Consider the following 15762-nt stretch of genomic DNA (forward strand, 5'->3'; position numbering starts at 1 on the left):
TTCTTTCTTTTTTTGTTTTAAGCCTCTTTTTCTTGGGATGAATCCAGGTAAGTGCTTCTCGTGAGCCATGAGGGAGAAAGACTAGAGTGTGACCAAACTAATAAGAGTGGACGAGTTTTTTTAAGCAGTTTTAAGTAAGCAATTGATTGGATCTTAAACAAGGGAGATTCTCTCACACGGAAAAGAGCTAAGAGGGAAATAGGAGGATTTCACAGTCGGGAATATGGAGTAACGACTTGATCGAGTCTTAATTAGTTTAATTGGCCCAAGGAAGTTTTTTTCTTTGAAGGACAAGGAAGTTTTTGAAAAGCGAGTAACATCTCGACCTACGCTACAAGACTGCATATTTTACAGAAGATACTTGTCAAGCCGCCTGTGGGCCAAAAACAAATCAATTTCCTTGTCATTGCCACCAGTGGGGTGGCCGCGTACCAAATCTTCATTTTCCAGTTTCCTTGTGCTCTATTTTATTTTTGGGGGGTTTGGGGGGAAAACGTTGAGCCTTTGGATTGAGTGATTGAAGGGAAATGACCTGAGTGGAAAGGAAAGGAGAGTTAAGAAGAAAAAAAAAAGGCAGGTTCCCTTTAATTTTGTTTGGACTAGGGTTCCGTTTGATAAAACTGAATTTGAATTCTGAAATCTGAATACTGAAACAATTAATTTGCTGAATTTTAAGCACTGAAAAACAATATATAAATGTCTGAATTTTAATGCTAAACCTATTTATACTGTTTGATAAATATTTATAACTGAATGCTTAATAAGTTAAATTTGACAATTTTGCTTTTATATCTTTTCATCCAAAAACGAAATAGAACATATGATTTAATTAGTTAAAAATGTTAGGTATGAAAATGACAATATTTATTTTTAAATCAAATTAATATAAAAGATAAATTTTATTATATGAGAAGTATGGAGAAGAAGTGAAAGTCATTCAAAAGGGAGGAAAAGAGAAATAGAAAATCATTAGATAGAGAATATTAGGTTGTTTAATTATATTAGAATTTTTAACATAATTAATAAACAATGGTAGATTTGGTAGATAAGATAAGGTAGTTGAAGTAATTCTATTGGTTCTTATCAAAATTAAGCATTCAATTAGGATTCTTGTGCTGAAAAAAATACACACAAGTTCAGCACTACTTAACAAGTTCAGCAAATGAATTTTCATTTATCAAACACTCAAAACATCTGAATATCTAAAAAAGTTCAGATTCAGCACTTTTTTATGTTATCAAACAAACTCTAAGTATGAAAAGAAAAATAAATAAACAAACACCAGTGTTTTATTTAGATTAAGGAAAGTAAAAGTTCAAGTCTTAATTAATAGAAAAGAAATGGAATAACATATATTTAAAAATTTTAAATTATTTCATTTAATTTAACTCTTTTTTTTCACCCATTTTTGGATGACAATTAAATGTCAAACAAATAATATAGACCCCTTCCTACCCTTTCTATACTTTCCCTTTCCTCTTCAAAGAAAGGAAAAATGAAGGTCATTTTCCCACTGCAATGGATCTTCTGTTTTACACTTTGTGCCATTCTTTGTCTCACTTTTTATTATATTGCTTTTTCTCTTTCATAAATATTATATTTTAGTTATTTTTTAATTTTCTTAAGATTCAATGACTATTAATTGAGTAAAATAAATACAATAACTTTAAAAAATAATATATAATAGAAAATTTAAAAATACATCAAAAAATTCATAAAAATCTCATTTTTTATGAATTTTATTTTTTGAGAAAAATAAATACAATAGTTTAAAATTTTAATATATAATAGAAAATTTAAAAATACAACAAAAAATTTATAAAAATATCATTTTTTATGCATTTTGATTTTGTGAGTTTGTTAAATTTTGTGTATTACTCAGTTAATAGTTATTGGATTTTAATTAAAAAAGAACTTAAATATGATGTTTATGAAGGAGAAATAGTAATATAATAAAAAGTGAAACAAAGAGTGGCATGGAATACGAGACAAAAGATTCGTTGCCTGAAAAATAATGAAGGTAGTTTTTTTTTTCTTTCGAAACCCAAAGAGCTTACGTCAATTTTTACAAATCTAAACCCCGAGGGAACCCCAAAAGCCGGTATCCTTTGAGGTCCCACGAGGAAGATAGTTACTTAAGAAAAAAGAAGAAGGAAAAACAAGGAATTCCTTTCCTTTCCTTGCCTTAAAAATACCGAAGAAAGTTACTTAAGAAAAAAGAAGAAGGATAAAAAAGAAATAGGGAAAAAAAAGAGAGAAAATTGAAAATGCTGTTTAACACTTTAACGGCAGCGTTGCACGCATTGCCTTCAAATTTCCCAAGTTCGAAGGTACAACATCAGTTCACTCCCGCCGTCCTCCTCCTCCTCTGAGGTTTCCTACATCATAGAATCGATGGTCTCATTCCACTCCTGCTTTCTGGTAGCACTTGGAGCGGAATTAAACGCAGAAAAGCTAGTCTTAGGAGGTCAGATTATTTACCTTTGTTCTTAATAAATCTTTTTAAATTTCTTCTCCACTGCAAAAATTTCTCACCATTCATGCAGAGAAAAACGAAATATATCTTAGTAACTTCGACTGAGTACAATACTATTGGCAGGTTTTAGTCAAGCGTTAAGGAAGTTTGTTTCTTTATAAAGCTCTTATTGATATAGGGTTGAGTTAAATTTTATGTTTCAGAAAAAATTCGACGGAAGAAAGCAGCAAAGCGAAGAAAATACTCCACAATTAAGTATTCCGTCTTGGCAAAAAAGGTGTAGTAATGACTAACCGTGCAAATTAATTATCTGAAAGGTCCATAGTAGTTGACAAGACTTGATTCTGGTCACCTGTTTCTGATGGAATTTGAAAACCTATTCAAAAGAAAAAGGCTATAACAGCAGACCTGCAGAGAATGTTGTAATAACTCTTGGTACTCAGTCTTTCTAAAATAACTTGGTTACCGATATTGCTTTGTGTCCTTGTCCCAGTTCCAGCACATAAACTGTATGTATTTAGTATTTGCCTTGTGATATTGCTGTGGCTCTAGGGCATGTTCAGATTGTTGCCAGCCTGGAAAGGTAGGCATTTTTCAACATCTCTTCCATATGTTCGATCTAACTATCATTGGTATTCCACGAATGCAATCTGCCTTCAGATTCCACCAAATGACATTGAGGATGAGAAGAATGAGATTGATTTTGAGCTTTTATTCAGCTCATGCACCAAAACTGATATCGTTAAGAGGCTTCATGCCCTCCTTATTGTCTCAGGGAGGGTGCAGAGACTGTCCCACACAACTAGACTTGTCAATCTTTATGCCCATCTGGGTGATGTTTCATTATCTTGCAGTACTTTTAATCAGATACAAACAAAAGACACCTATAGCTGGAACTCGATGTTGTCAGCTTATGTTCGTAATGGCCAATTTACTGAAGCCGTTAATTGTGTTTACAAAATGTTGTCAATGTCTGATGTTCGGCCCGATTTCTATACTTTTCCTCCGGTTCTGAAAGCTTGTCGTAGATTAATTGATGGGATGAGACTACATGGTTGGGTTTTCAAATTGGGCTTTGAATGGGATGTTTTTGTTGCTTCTGCACTGGTCCACATGTATTGCCGCTTTGGGCAGTTTATTGTTGCCAATAGGATCTTCAAGGACATGCCATCTCGAGATATGGGCTGCTGGAATTCTGTGATATCTGGGTTCTGTCAGAATGGGAATGCAGCGGAGGCGTTGGCAATCTTGGATCAAATGAGATTGGAAGGAATTAAGATGGATTCAGTGACTGTTTCTAGCATTCTTCCTGTTTGTGCACAAATGAATGATAGTTTACGAGGCATGCTGGTTCATTTGTATGCCATAAAGCATCGCTTGGAAGTTGATGTTTATGTGTCCAATGCCCTGATTAACATGTACGCTAAATTTGGTGAATTAGAAAGCGCCCAGAAGGTTTTTGATCAGATGGTGCTCAGAGATATAGTTTCATGGAACTCAGTGATTGCTGCATATGAGCAAAATGATCTCCCAGGTTGTGCAATCTACTTCTTTCATCAGATGCAACTCAATCAACTTCAGCCAGATTTATTGACAATGGTAAGCATAGCTTCCAGCATTGCTCAGACTAGAGATTATGTTTCTGCAAAATCCATCCATGGATATATTCTACGGAGATGTTGGATTAATGAAGATGTTGTACTTGGAAATACAATTGTTGACATGTATGCTAAACTTGGCATTATGGACTCTGCACGCATGGTTTTCGATGAAATGTTTGTTAAAGATGTGGTTTCATTTAACACAATGATCGCAGGTTATGGTCAAAATGGTCTTGCAAGCGAGGCCGTTGAAATATTCCGCATGATGCCTTGCAAAAACATAACACCTGATGAGGGTACTTGGGTTAGTGTTTTACCTGCTTATGCTCATCTTGGAGCCTTGCGAGAAGGGACTAAAGCTCATGGCCAGGTTTTCAAAAGAGGTCTACATTGGGATATCTTTGTGGGCACATGCCTGGTTGATTTGTATGGAAAGTGTGGGAGACTGGATGAGGCATTGCTTTTATTCTATGAGGTTCCCAGGACTAGTTCTGTCCATTGGAATGCAATTATAGCTTGCCATGGAATTCATGGATGTGGTGGGACATCTCTACAACTATTCAGAGATATGCTGGATGAGGGGGTACAGCCAGATCACATAACCTTTTTGTCCATATTGGCAGCTTGCAGCCATTCTGGCCTGGTTGACCAAGGTAAATCATATTTTCACCTGATGCAGCAAGAATATGAAATTAAACCTGGTATGAAGCACTATGGGTGCATGGTGGACTTGTATGGTAGGGCCGGACATCTGGAAAAGGCATACAATTTTATTAAACGTATGCCTGTACCTCCTGATGCTTCAGTATGGGGTGCTCTTCTTAATGCTTGTAGAATCCATGGAAATATTGAGTTGGGTAAAGTGGCTTCGCACCACTTGTTTGAAGTTGATTCAGATAATGTTGGGTACTATGTCTTATTGTCAAATATATATGCAAATGTTGGGAGATGGGAAGGGGTTGATGTAGTAAGATCATGGGCTAGAGACAAGGGATTGAGGAAGACACCTGGGTGGACCTCGATTGAGTTAAATAATATGATTGAGGTATTTTATACTGGACATCCACAGTCTGAAGAGATGTACATGGAACTGGCCATTTTAACTGCCAAAGCAAAAGACCTTGGTTATGCTCCAGACTACAGCTTTGTGTTGCAGGATGTTGAGGATGATGAGAAGGAAAACATTCTCACAAGTCACAGTGAGAGATTGGCTATTGCTTATGGAATCTTAAATTCACCTCCAAAAAGCACTATTCGAATTTTTAAGAACTTGCGTGTTTGTGGAGACTGCCACAATATGACTAAATTTACATCTAAGATCACTGAGAGGGAGATTATTGTGAGAGATTCAAACCGTTTTCATCACTTCAAAGATGGATTTTGTTCTTGTGGAGATTATTGGTAACGACTGGATGTCATTACTTGGTGCTGAAAGTTTCCCATTTGGATTGATTTTCGGGTTCATCCAAGATCCAGGGTAAGAACTTATAGTGGTTTCTTTTCTGAAGGAACATTCTTGGCCATATTGTACGAAGTATATTATTTAGGATCAGAGTTATAGGTATTTATATTCTCAATTTGCAATTTTTTTAATTAGTCAAGTGCTGAACAAGAGCATATTAAGGACACTGACAATAGTGTCGGGTGATTATTGCTTAGACAGGGATGCATTAAATGATAAGCTTGAGAGTGCTACAATGTTGGGTTTTGCAGATTTTAGCTGTTTATTATGGACCCTAGTCTTCTTCCTTTGGTTTCATCCACAATTTTAGTACCAGCCTTTATTGTTGGATTCAGTTTGCTTAATTTTAAATTAATTTTTCCTTTTTATTCTGAATGAAGTCTTAGACAAAATATATGTGAAAGTCATTCCAACATGAGAGAGAGTATCAAAAAAGCTATTTGCTGAATGCAATGTTGATAGTTTTCAAGACTAAGTGATGTGGCTATGATAACTGTGGGGAATGTTGTAACTAGTTCCTGATTTCTGGCAAAATCTTTCTTTTCCCCCTTGACTGCCCTCCCCCCCCCCCCCCTCTCTCTCCCCAACACCCAAATCTTTTTTAGTATTAGTTAATCACTGCTCTGTGAAGCTCTAGTAATTAATCTTAAGCTATTATGTCAACATGGAAATGTAGAAAATTATCAATGCTCAAGTGATTTTCTGTTTTTGGTTGTTTGAGCAGGAAAGATTCATTGGATTATTATGACTGTCACTGAATTTAAAGTGAGTTGTGAATCTAGACTCTGACTTTTTTTCCATTTTTGAATGTTTCACGGTTCTACTTTGGGTCCCTGTATTATTCCCGCCAGAAGTGAATCTGTAAGGTTTCTCAGCAATAAGCATGCATCTCATGAACATTTACCTTACATGATTGTCCTTTTATCTGCCAGTCTTTGTTAATCCTCAGCTGGTCATTTTCAAATCAGAAATGCTGACAGGCCTGACTTTCTTTCCTAATTTTTCAACTAATGACTGAACTGAAGTCAAAGTATCTTTTGCAGATAGTTTTGCAAACGGTATCGTGTTCTCTCTACAGAATTGCTTCCAAAACTTGGAGAAACTTGGATGAGGCCATTGCCTATTAAAAAACAGATGAGAATCCTCTATGCTCCTTTAACTTGGAGATATTGATTTGCAGAGTAAACTGCAGAGATCCTTTTCAGGAGGAGAACATGAACCTATAATTGACAACTCCGCGGAACCAGTGCTCCTTGAATCAGGCCTGTTCCTGCAGTACATTACAGCCATCTGAGTCGGTCTTGCCATGAGAAGGAAGCTGGAATATGACTCTCTAAGGAATGATGCTAGTTTGTAGGTGAGCTTTCTTTTCATACAAGTCAAGCAGCCATTGGCAATTCTGATTATTTGGCCACTGCCGTGCAATTCCTTGAAGGTACTATTTTTCGCTGCTAGTTGACAGCCTTCATGAACAAGTAACAATTGCCATTATTTCACAGCCCATCCGACAATAGGTAAATTTATTTGGTAACAATTATGTCCAATGAGTTGTGTAGCTGCCGTTCTTGTCTTTTGTTTACATTGATTTATTACTGCTTACATCCAAAATCATCACTAAATTGAGTGAGAATTTACTGTTTCCAAGTGTCAAATTTGAAACGAAAAGATTGTAGGGAAATTTTACTGGAATCCTGTTTGGCCTTTATATCTAACTGCGAAAATGAACGCTGTTCTATCAATTTGACACACTGTTTAACGTGCAAGGTATATGCATTCCAGACGGCTTATATGGATGATATTTGCCTGTTTAGTACATTGAATTTCATCTTTTTAAAAATTGTTAATGTGAAAATGTGGTAAATTTCCACCTTCTGATTACCCGATAGATTCGGTTTTTTTTTTTTTTGACAAATTCAAGAAACAATAAATTTAATTTAATTCAAAGATACAACAACAGTTCTAGGGAAACAATTAATAATGAATGGTACCTAGAAGTGACAATTTGGATTGAGATCCATTTATCCATCCATATAATCCATAATTAAATGGATAATGGATTATCCATTTATAGTATTGGTTTTAAATGGTTGATTAAAGTAAAATCATTAAATTAAATGAATTTATATGAATTATTCACAAAAATCATATATATCCATTTACTTAAAAATCAAATAAAAGAGAGGGAAAGGAAATGACTAAAAAAGGAGCCATCCTAAAATTGTAGTTGGGGCGTGAAAAAGCCATCCCCGTGAATGGTAACCAACCCTGAAACTGAATGTTGGGGTTTACTGCTGAACTAATTAATCATTCCTTTGTTTCTTCTTCTAGACTCCACAGTACAAAGGGATTTCGATTGGCTTTGAAGAGGTCGGGACAAAGGGAACATGCCCTGCTTGGTACACCCATGCACCTGATTACTAGATGTTGAGCTCAAAAGTCATCCGTGGCTTTAGTAGTAGACATTGCAGGTGTTGTGTGAGCACGAATAAAAGCCAGTGTTGGTATTTTTGTAGATACCCTACATACGGTCTATGCAGGACTTCTATTGTTTGGGCTAGTTTGCAATATATGACTACTCTGTAATATGTAATATATATATACATATATATAATAATAATAATTTCAGATAGTTTTTTAGTGCAACGAAGGTTCATTTTGCTTGAATTTACATCCGTGGTATTTTGTGGCTTGAATTTATAAGAAATGATAATACAAAAAAAAAAAGTAACAAAAATATTTAAATAAATTATAAATAGATAATTAATTTTTATTTAATCCATTTAAATTCATTTATTAAATAGATCTAAATAGATTGGATAAATTTTATCTATCATTTATTAAGTTAAAATTAATTATGAATCATTTATCCATATTGCCACGTCATTGGTACCCAATAAATTCGGCACCATTGCTACGGTACCTAGATGTCCGGAGAATAGACACAACCTAGAAAAATATCTTCCCTTAAAAAGGCTGGGAACTAAAGAAATAGAATCATTGCAGTGACTTGGGAGCTCAGAGTAACATCTGAAAACAAATCCAAGAGATATGTGCTCTCTGGAGAAGCGAGGCAGCGTCTTTATACTGACCCTAACCGGCAACGATGAGCACCGGTTAAACCCGACGCTCATCGACTCCATCCGGGCCGCGCTCCAGCAAGTCAAAGCCGAATCTACTTCCCCCTCGGCCCTGATAACCACGGCCCAAGGTAAGTATTTCTCCAACGGCTACGACCTTAAGTGGGCCGGAAGCAATGGCGGCCGCGCACAGCTCATGTCCTCCAAGCTTCGTTCTCTCGTTTCCGAACTAATCACTCTGCCCATGCCCACCATCGCGGCTATCACCGGCCACGCCTCCGCAGCCGGCTTCGTCTTGGCGCTGTGTCACGACTACCATCTAATGCGAAAGGATCGAGGGTTTCTCTACGTGAGCGAGCTGGATATCGGATACAAAGTTCCTCTCTGGTTTGCGGCTTTGATAAAGAGCAAAGTTAGCTCGCCAAAGGCTCGGCGGGAGATGATAATGAAAGCGGCTAAGCTGACAGCTGAGATGGCTCTGGAGAGGGGCATTATCGACTCGGCGCATGATGGCGCGGAGGAGACGGTGGACGCTGCCGTGAAACTCGGGGAGGAGTTGGTGAGAAGGAAGTGGAGTGGACACGTGTACGCTCAGAATAGGACGGCTGTGCTGGATGAGGTGTTGAGTACGCTTGGATTTGACGAAACCGTGGGTGATTATGGGAGCTCAACCAAGACTTTTTCAAGACTCTGAGATTTTCCTTTGTAATAATCCTACTCTAAAAAAAAAAAAAAAAAGTCATGTTAGTTCGTTTGTCTTTTTCATGTTAATTATAATTTATAATTTATATATTTTTATATTTATATATATTTATGCATTTATAATACATTTATAAATATTTATAAATAAATATATTTATATATTTATATAAAAATATATAAATGTATTATATTATATGTAATACATAATATAAATATATTTAGAAATGTATAAGTGTATATTATTATAAATATATAAATTATAAATGAATATTATATAAATTAATATATCATAAATATATATTAATATTTTGTAAAAATGTATTAATATAATTAATATAAATATATAAATGTATTAATATTATGTATAAATGTAAAATTAATATTATGTATATTAATATAAATGTATCAATGTATTATATTATATATAATACATAATATAAATGTAAATTATAAATATACATAAATATATATATTATGTATAAATGTACATTTATATAAATGTATAATCTATATAATATATATTATATTATATTATATTATATTATATATAATTTTATAATATATATTTTTTGTATAAATATATTATAAATATATAAAAATATATATTAAATAAATAAATTATATATAATATGAATAAATAAATATATAAATATATTATTTATAAATATTTAATATATATAATATACATTAATATTAATTATAAATATTTGAATATTAATAAATATGGTGTTTATATAATATTTCAATTTGTAATATTTATTGTATATTTCATTATATAAATATTTATATAATATATAAATATATAATATAAAATTTTGCAATTTGTATAATATACATAATATTGTATATATATAATATAATATACATAATATACATTATTACATTATTACATATTATGTATATTATATATTATACTTAACTTTATTATACATTATTATACACAATAATGTACATAATAATGAAAGTACATTAATAATGTATATATTATAATATAATGTACATAATATATTATGTATAAATATTTATACATTTATGTATACAATATTACATATTATGTATATTATATTATATTATGTATAATATTAATGTATGTAAATATTTATATAATATATAATATATAACATATAAATATATAAATTTCAATTTGTATATTTCAATTTACATATTCAATTTACATATTTCAATTTATATATTTCAATTTATATTATATTAATATAAATTGAAATATACATATTAAATTTATATATTTGGAGTTGTTTTTTATATAATGTTTGGATATGGGTGTTTTTGGAATTGTTTTTGAAATACATATTTACTGTAGCATTTGGAATGTGAAAAATAGTTTTTCAAAAACAGGTGCAAAAACAAAGAATCCAAACGAACCCATTGGTTTTTGGAAAATGAGGTGGAAATTGTGAAAGGAGGAATGCTAGTTGGGGCAGGAGCAATTATGTTCTAGGTGCTGTCGTCCTTGTTAAATTGTACTAGCGTACGAGTTCTTTACAAAACCGCTTGGCCAATGGCGCCACCAACAAGGGACTTAAGTCCTTCTTGGACTGGACTGTAAGGGTACGAATATCATCTATAGCGAATGTCATAATACTCTCTTAATTTAGTTGAATCTGTATATTTATTAGTTTCTATAATAATCTTTTTAGGCTTCCTTTTTTTTTAAATTAAGATAAAATAGATTATATAAATATATTGTTGCTGATAAAAAAAAGTACCAATTTTTTACAAAATACAAAATAATGCAAGGCGTGAGTGATTCGTCCAATTTAAAGGAGGCCAAAAAAGCAAATGTGGAGGCGAAGGTTACCACGTATTCAAGAAGACAAGATAAAGAAATCTAGAAAATAACACTCAATGCTAGACATGAAGATTGACAGCGTCTGTAATTATCCAAACTTCCAAACTTGGATCTGTATTGTTATCTTTTTAAAAGCCGACAGCTCATCTACGGGATAATTGTTGGTTTGCCAATTTGAGAGTTGACCTGATAACAAAGAATGATAACGTAATGGATTAAATAGGTTGCAATCAGCCGTTGCGTCAAAACTCAGAATTCAAATAGAGTTTGAGCGCAAAATTGAATTCGAACTTGAGTTCAAACTCAAAATATTAACCACAACCTTGAGTATATATATTTTTATTTTTTTATTTTAATAGTAAAATTGTATATATATTTATAATATTTTATTATTTATTAAAAATTATTTTTTATTTTTTCCAAGCTCGAGTTCTAATTTTAAATTGCTAGCTGGTCGAGTTTGAATTCGAGTTCGAGTTTTATAAAATTAAATCAAGACTCGACTCGATTAGGTCAAAATTCGATTCTCGACTCGTTTGCAACCCTAAATAGATATACAAATAAATAAGAAATCGAGGTTTAGTATGAGCTAATGAACTCTGATACCTGTACCTATTACAATTCAAAAAAAAAAATGCATCATACAAGTTAATGCTATCTACCTTTTTTATAACTATTATAATATAAGATGTATGGGCAAATGATATCGGCACTTTAAACAAGTTTTAGGTACTCCATTCTTATTTTTTAGTTAATGAAATGACACAGAAAACCTATAAAATGTTTTAAGAGACGAAATTGGCCCTTGATGTATTTGCTGATAGCTCTCCCTATTTCCTTTTCAATTTGTTCAATTTTCACTAGTCTTACACTAGCCCTAAATTGTTGTATCATTAATAACGGATGAAATTTTTAAAAAAAATATTATTCTATAAATGCTGTATGATTATAAAATATTTAGTAATTCATAAGTAAACTATTATTCTTTGTGATTTGGGTTTTGAAGTTGTGTATTATTTTTTGGAATTGTTCATTACTATTCTTTAGTAGAACTTTACAACTTTAACCAACTATATGTGTGCATGAATCTATTTACATTAAGTTTTAGAACTTTGTAATCAAAAGTTTAGTGGTCTTCACAAAAAAATAATGCAAAAGCTATCATTTACTATGCCTTGGAGGTATTTTTGGTATTCAATTTGTTAAAGAATACAGGTTTTAGATCTTGTAGTCATTTTTTACTAAAATAAACAAGCGTAGAGTGCCTGGCTGACAAAATCAGGCTGACTGCTGACCGTCATGTTTGAAAATACTCTTGCTTGTTTGTTTCTGATTACAGCTGCCTATCCTGACTTGGCCAAAAAAATAAATAAAAACTTTGCTTGTTAGGCTGATCAAACTCCCTATACCATAATAAAGTCTCCATAAACAAAATGTTTGCTCATTAATCTACGTACAGAGGGCTGACTCTCAATAATAGTAGTACTAGTTGTTAATTAGTAGTACAAAAATATGTGCACTCTTGAGAAGAGAGGCAACCTCTTCATCTTAACCATCATCGGTGATGATGAGCACCGGTTGAACCCAACGCTGATAGACTCCATCAGGGAGGCTCTGCACCGTGCTCGGGGTGAGTGTAGTGGCCCCTCCGCCCTCATCACCACAGCCCACGGAAAATTTTTCTCTAACGGCTATGATCTTGCATGGGCCCAATCCGACAGATCCCGGTTACTGCTCATGGACGCCAAGCTCCGGTGTCTTATTTCCGACCTCATCAACTTCCCCATGCCCACCATCGCCGCCGTCACAGGCCATGCCTCGGCAGCTGCCTTCGCCTTCGCCATGGCCCATGACTACATCCTAATGCGCAAAGATCGGGGTTTTCTTTACATGAGTGAGCTGGATATTGGGCTTGTGATCCCGCCATGGTTTGTGACTTTGTTGAAGTCCAAGGCCAAGTCACCGGTGGCTTGGCGCGAGGTGGTTTTGAAAGCGGCTAAGTTGACGGCTGAGATGGGAATGGAGATGGGTATTGTTAGCTCGGCTCACGTTAGTGCAGAGGAGACGGTAAAAGCAGCTGTGGAATTAGGGGAGGCGTTGGTGGCGAGAAAATGGGACGGAGAAGTATACAGCGAAAACAGGAGGATGGTGTTTGTTGAGGTGCTGGCTGCGACTCGTTCGCATGAAACCGGTGCCGGCGGTGATGATGAAAAGCGTGCGGAATCCGTCGCTAAGACTTTGTCAAAGCTGTGACTTGAAAACCTTCTTGCTGTTGGATTCATTTCTTTGCATGTATCTGATATGGCCCATGCTTTTTTTATTATCTGGTTGTTTACAAGTAAGACCAATAAAGTTGAAGCAAAAAATAAATTTTTTTTTATTGAAACGTTTTACCCAGTACTCTAATTCTTAAACCAAAAAACTTTCTAGTGATGGCAGTAAAAGTTTTCTTTAATCGTGATTAAAGATAGCTTTTCCTAGCTTTGAATTCATTTCTTTGCATGTATGTGGTGTACTGTTGTACCTATTTAACTTTTTACGATTAATTATTCTTTTTTTCCCCTGTTGTAAGATATAGTTAAATAACGAAGATGTCATATTAATGGGGAAAAGTTCTTTGATCAATGATTAATTTGGAGAGGGTTGGATTTGGTGGTAAAGAAGAGGTATTGTAAGTACGGAGTCTAGATTTAAGATTTCCCGCTTAAAAAAAAAAATTAACTCCAGTCAAAATTGAAGTATGAGTTCTTGCAGCATCTATATTCTATTTTCGTGTCCTCTAACTCCTAGGATGGCCTTGACTTTGTTTAGATTTTACAAAATTTAATTATAGAAATTGATCACCAAAAAAAACTACTCTTTGGATGATTATAAATTTTAATGATTTTAGTCATTAAAAAATTCATAATCAAAATACAAAAACAATCGAGAGTATAAAAAAAATTAATTATCTAAAATCAAATTTATAATCAATTAAAATAACCAACAAAGAACAAATCCAATGTCATTTTGATATGCTTAACTGCACTTCAATTATAAAAGTGTAACGAACGTGCCTCCACATTTTTCCGTGAATACAATTACCTGCCTTCACCTTCTAGTTTTATTATTATTATTTTTAATGAACTTGTTGGCATTTAGATTGGTTGTTATACGAATACTAGGGGAAAAAGCCCACGCCATGCGCGGGAGTTTAATACCTATAATTAAGATAATTAATAATTATTATTTAGTATTTTGTAATATAAGAATTGAAATATGATAATTTTATTATGTGATATTAAACAGAAAAATCATAAATTACATATTGAGTAAAAATATATAATATGCAATGAAATATAATTATAAAACATGATTAACCACTTTGCGTCTAATCTAATAGAATAAAATATTTACTTATATCTGCTCATGCACTTTAGGAATATTAAAATTTGTTGTTTAGTTTTAATTTGATTTTGATACGAGGGCAATCCACCTCATTATCTTGTCATATAAGTAAGATTTGAACAATTAATATACTTGAAAAAATCATTGCTAGTGGAATTTCAGCTCTTGCAAGCTAAATTCTTTGATTTATATTGATTCCAATGACATATCATCATGAAATATCCACATTGATCAATCAATCAATTATGATTTATTGTATGATTTAGGACATATAACAAAGCATCTTCTTCTCGGTAGGGGTTACAATCACAAAATATCAGTTTTTGACCTAGTTGCAAATATATACAATAACTAACATGCTAATCTAGATGAATAATTACCTAAAAAAAGTACTAAAACATCTTAATCCACTCAATTCAAGGTAACAATTAAAAGTAACGAAGTACATACTTTAGATTTGCAGCCAAATAGTTTTAAGTAGATAGTTAAACATATTGACAAATCAAATGAAGTGAAAAATTACTTAAATGGAATCATCAATAAAGTAGCAAACAATTTGAAAATTACCGTAACTAATAGTTAAAACAACAAGAGAAGTAGATATAATATATAAATGAAAAAATTTATAATGATAAACTTATTCTAAACCACAAATAACAATTAACAAATGTGATCTCCTCCCTATCAAGCCTATCTAACATGGGCAGTTGAATTAAAACACTAAAAAAAAGTATTGTACATACAACTTGCAAGATTACAGATTTTTTACAACAAAAAAAGTAGATTAGCTAAAAAAACATATCTATTGAAAAAGATGTTGCAAAATGGGAAAGAGGAGCAACTAATATAGCAACATCTGAATTCAATAGACTACATGATTGTAATGGAACAAAGTTATAAGTAAATGAAATGAATTTGAATAGATGAGAGTTACTATAGTAACGGCCAAGAAACCAAACTTCTCTACTAATCAGTATTAATTGTGTCTTAACATCTATATATCATAAATTTGCAAATAACTGATAAGAATGACATTAAGAAATTAATAGACTTGGATTATGTTAATCCAATTAAATGATTAAAAGGATTTTTATGTAATTCCACTAAAACACAATCTGAATTCAATTGTACCCAATGTTTAATCAGATATCGAATACTTCTTCACATGTTAAACTTACCTATAGCTTTAAATGTCTGACAGGACATTTAAGTAATTATAAAAAAAATCAAATTAGTTATAATGATTC

The 15762-nt window shown here is 32.9% G+C and overlaps 3 protein-coding genes across 9 annotated transcripts; all 3 read left to right on the top strand.

Moving 5' to 3' along the window:
- Nucleotides 1-2272: 2272 nt before the first annotated feature.
- Nucleotides 2273-8168, top strand: LOC113725501 (pentatricopeptide repeat-containing protein At4g33990-like). Of its 7 annotated transcripts, XM_027248695.2 has the most exons (4): nt 2273-5554; nt 6583-6896; nt 6975-7053; nt 7868-8168. In XM_027248695.2, the coding sequence occupies exon 1, from the start codon at nt 3032-3034 to the stop codon at nt 5480-5482; it is 2451 nt and encodes an 816-aa protein (XP_027104496.1). In that variant the 5' UTR covers nt 2273-3031; the 3' UTR covers nt 5483-5554; nt 6583-6896; nt 6975-7053; nt 7868-8168. The 7 variants fall into 7 exon arrangements, with proteins under 7 accessions (XP_027104496.1, XP_027104494.1, XP_071930060.1 ...); XM_027248693.2 differs by having other exon boundaries at nt 6583-7053; XM_072073959.1 differs by lacking the exon at nt 6975-7053 and having other exon boundaries at nt 6583-6974.
- Nucleotides 8169-8443: 275 nt separating this feature from the next.
- Nucleotides 8444-9424, top strand: LOC113725502 (enoyl-CoA delta isomerase 1, peroxisomal-like). The gene has a single exon (XM_027248697.2). It carries the CDS (start codon nt 8588-8590, stop codon nt 9308-9310), a length of 723 nt encoding a protein of 240 aa, XP_027104498.1. The 5' UTR covers nt 8444-8587; the 3' UTR covers nt 9311-9424.
- Nucleotides 9425-12489: 3065 nt separating this feature from the next.
- Nucleotides 12490-13514, top strand: LOC113725504 (enoyl-CoA delta isomerase 1, peroxisomal-like). The gene has a single exon (XM_027248699.2). The coding sequence runs from the start codon at nt 12641-12643 to the stop codon at nt 13379-13381; it is 741 nt and encodes a 246-aa protein (XP_027104500.1). The 5' UTR covers nt 12490-12640; the 3' UTR covers nt 13382-13514.
- Nucleotides 13515-15762: the final 2248 nt, after the last annotated feature.

The sequence above is a fragment of the Coffea arabica genome, chromosome 2c (genome assembly GCF_036785885.1).
Source record: "Coffea arabica cultivar ET-39 chromosome 2c, Coffea Arabica ET-39 HiFi, whole genome shotgun sequence".
Lineage (NCBI taxonomy): Eukaryota > Viridiplantae > Streptophyta > Magnoliopsida > Gentianales > Rubiaceae > Coffea > Coffea arabica.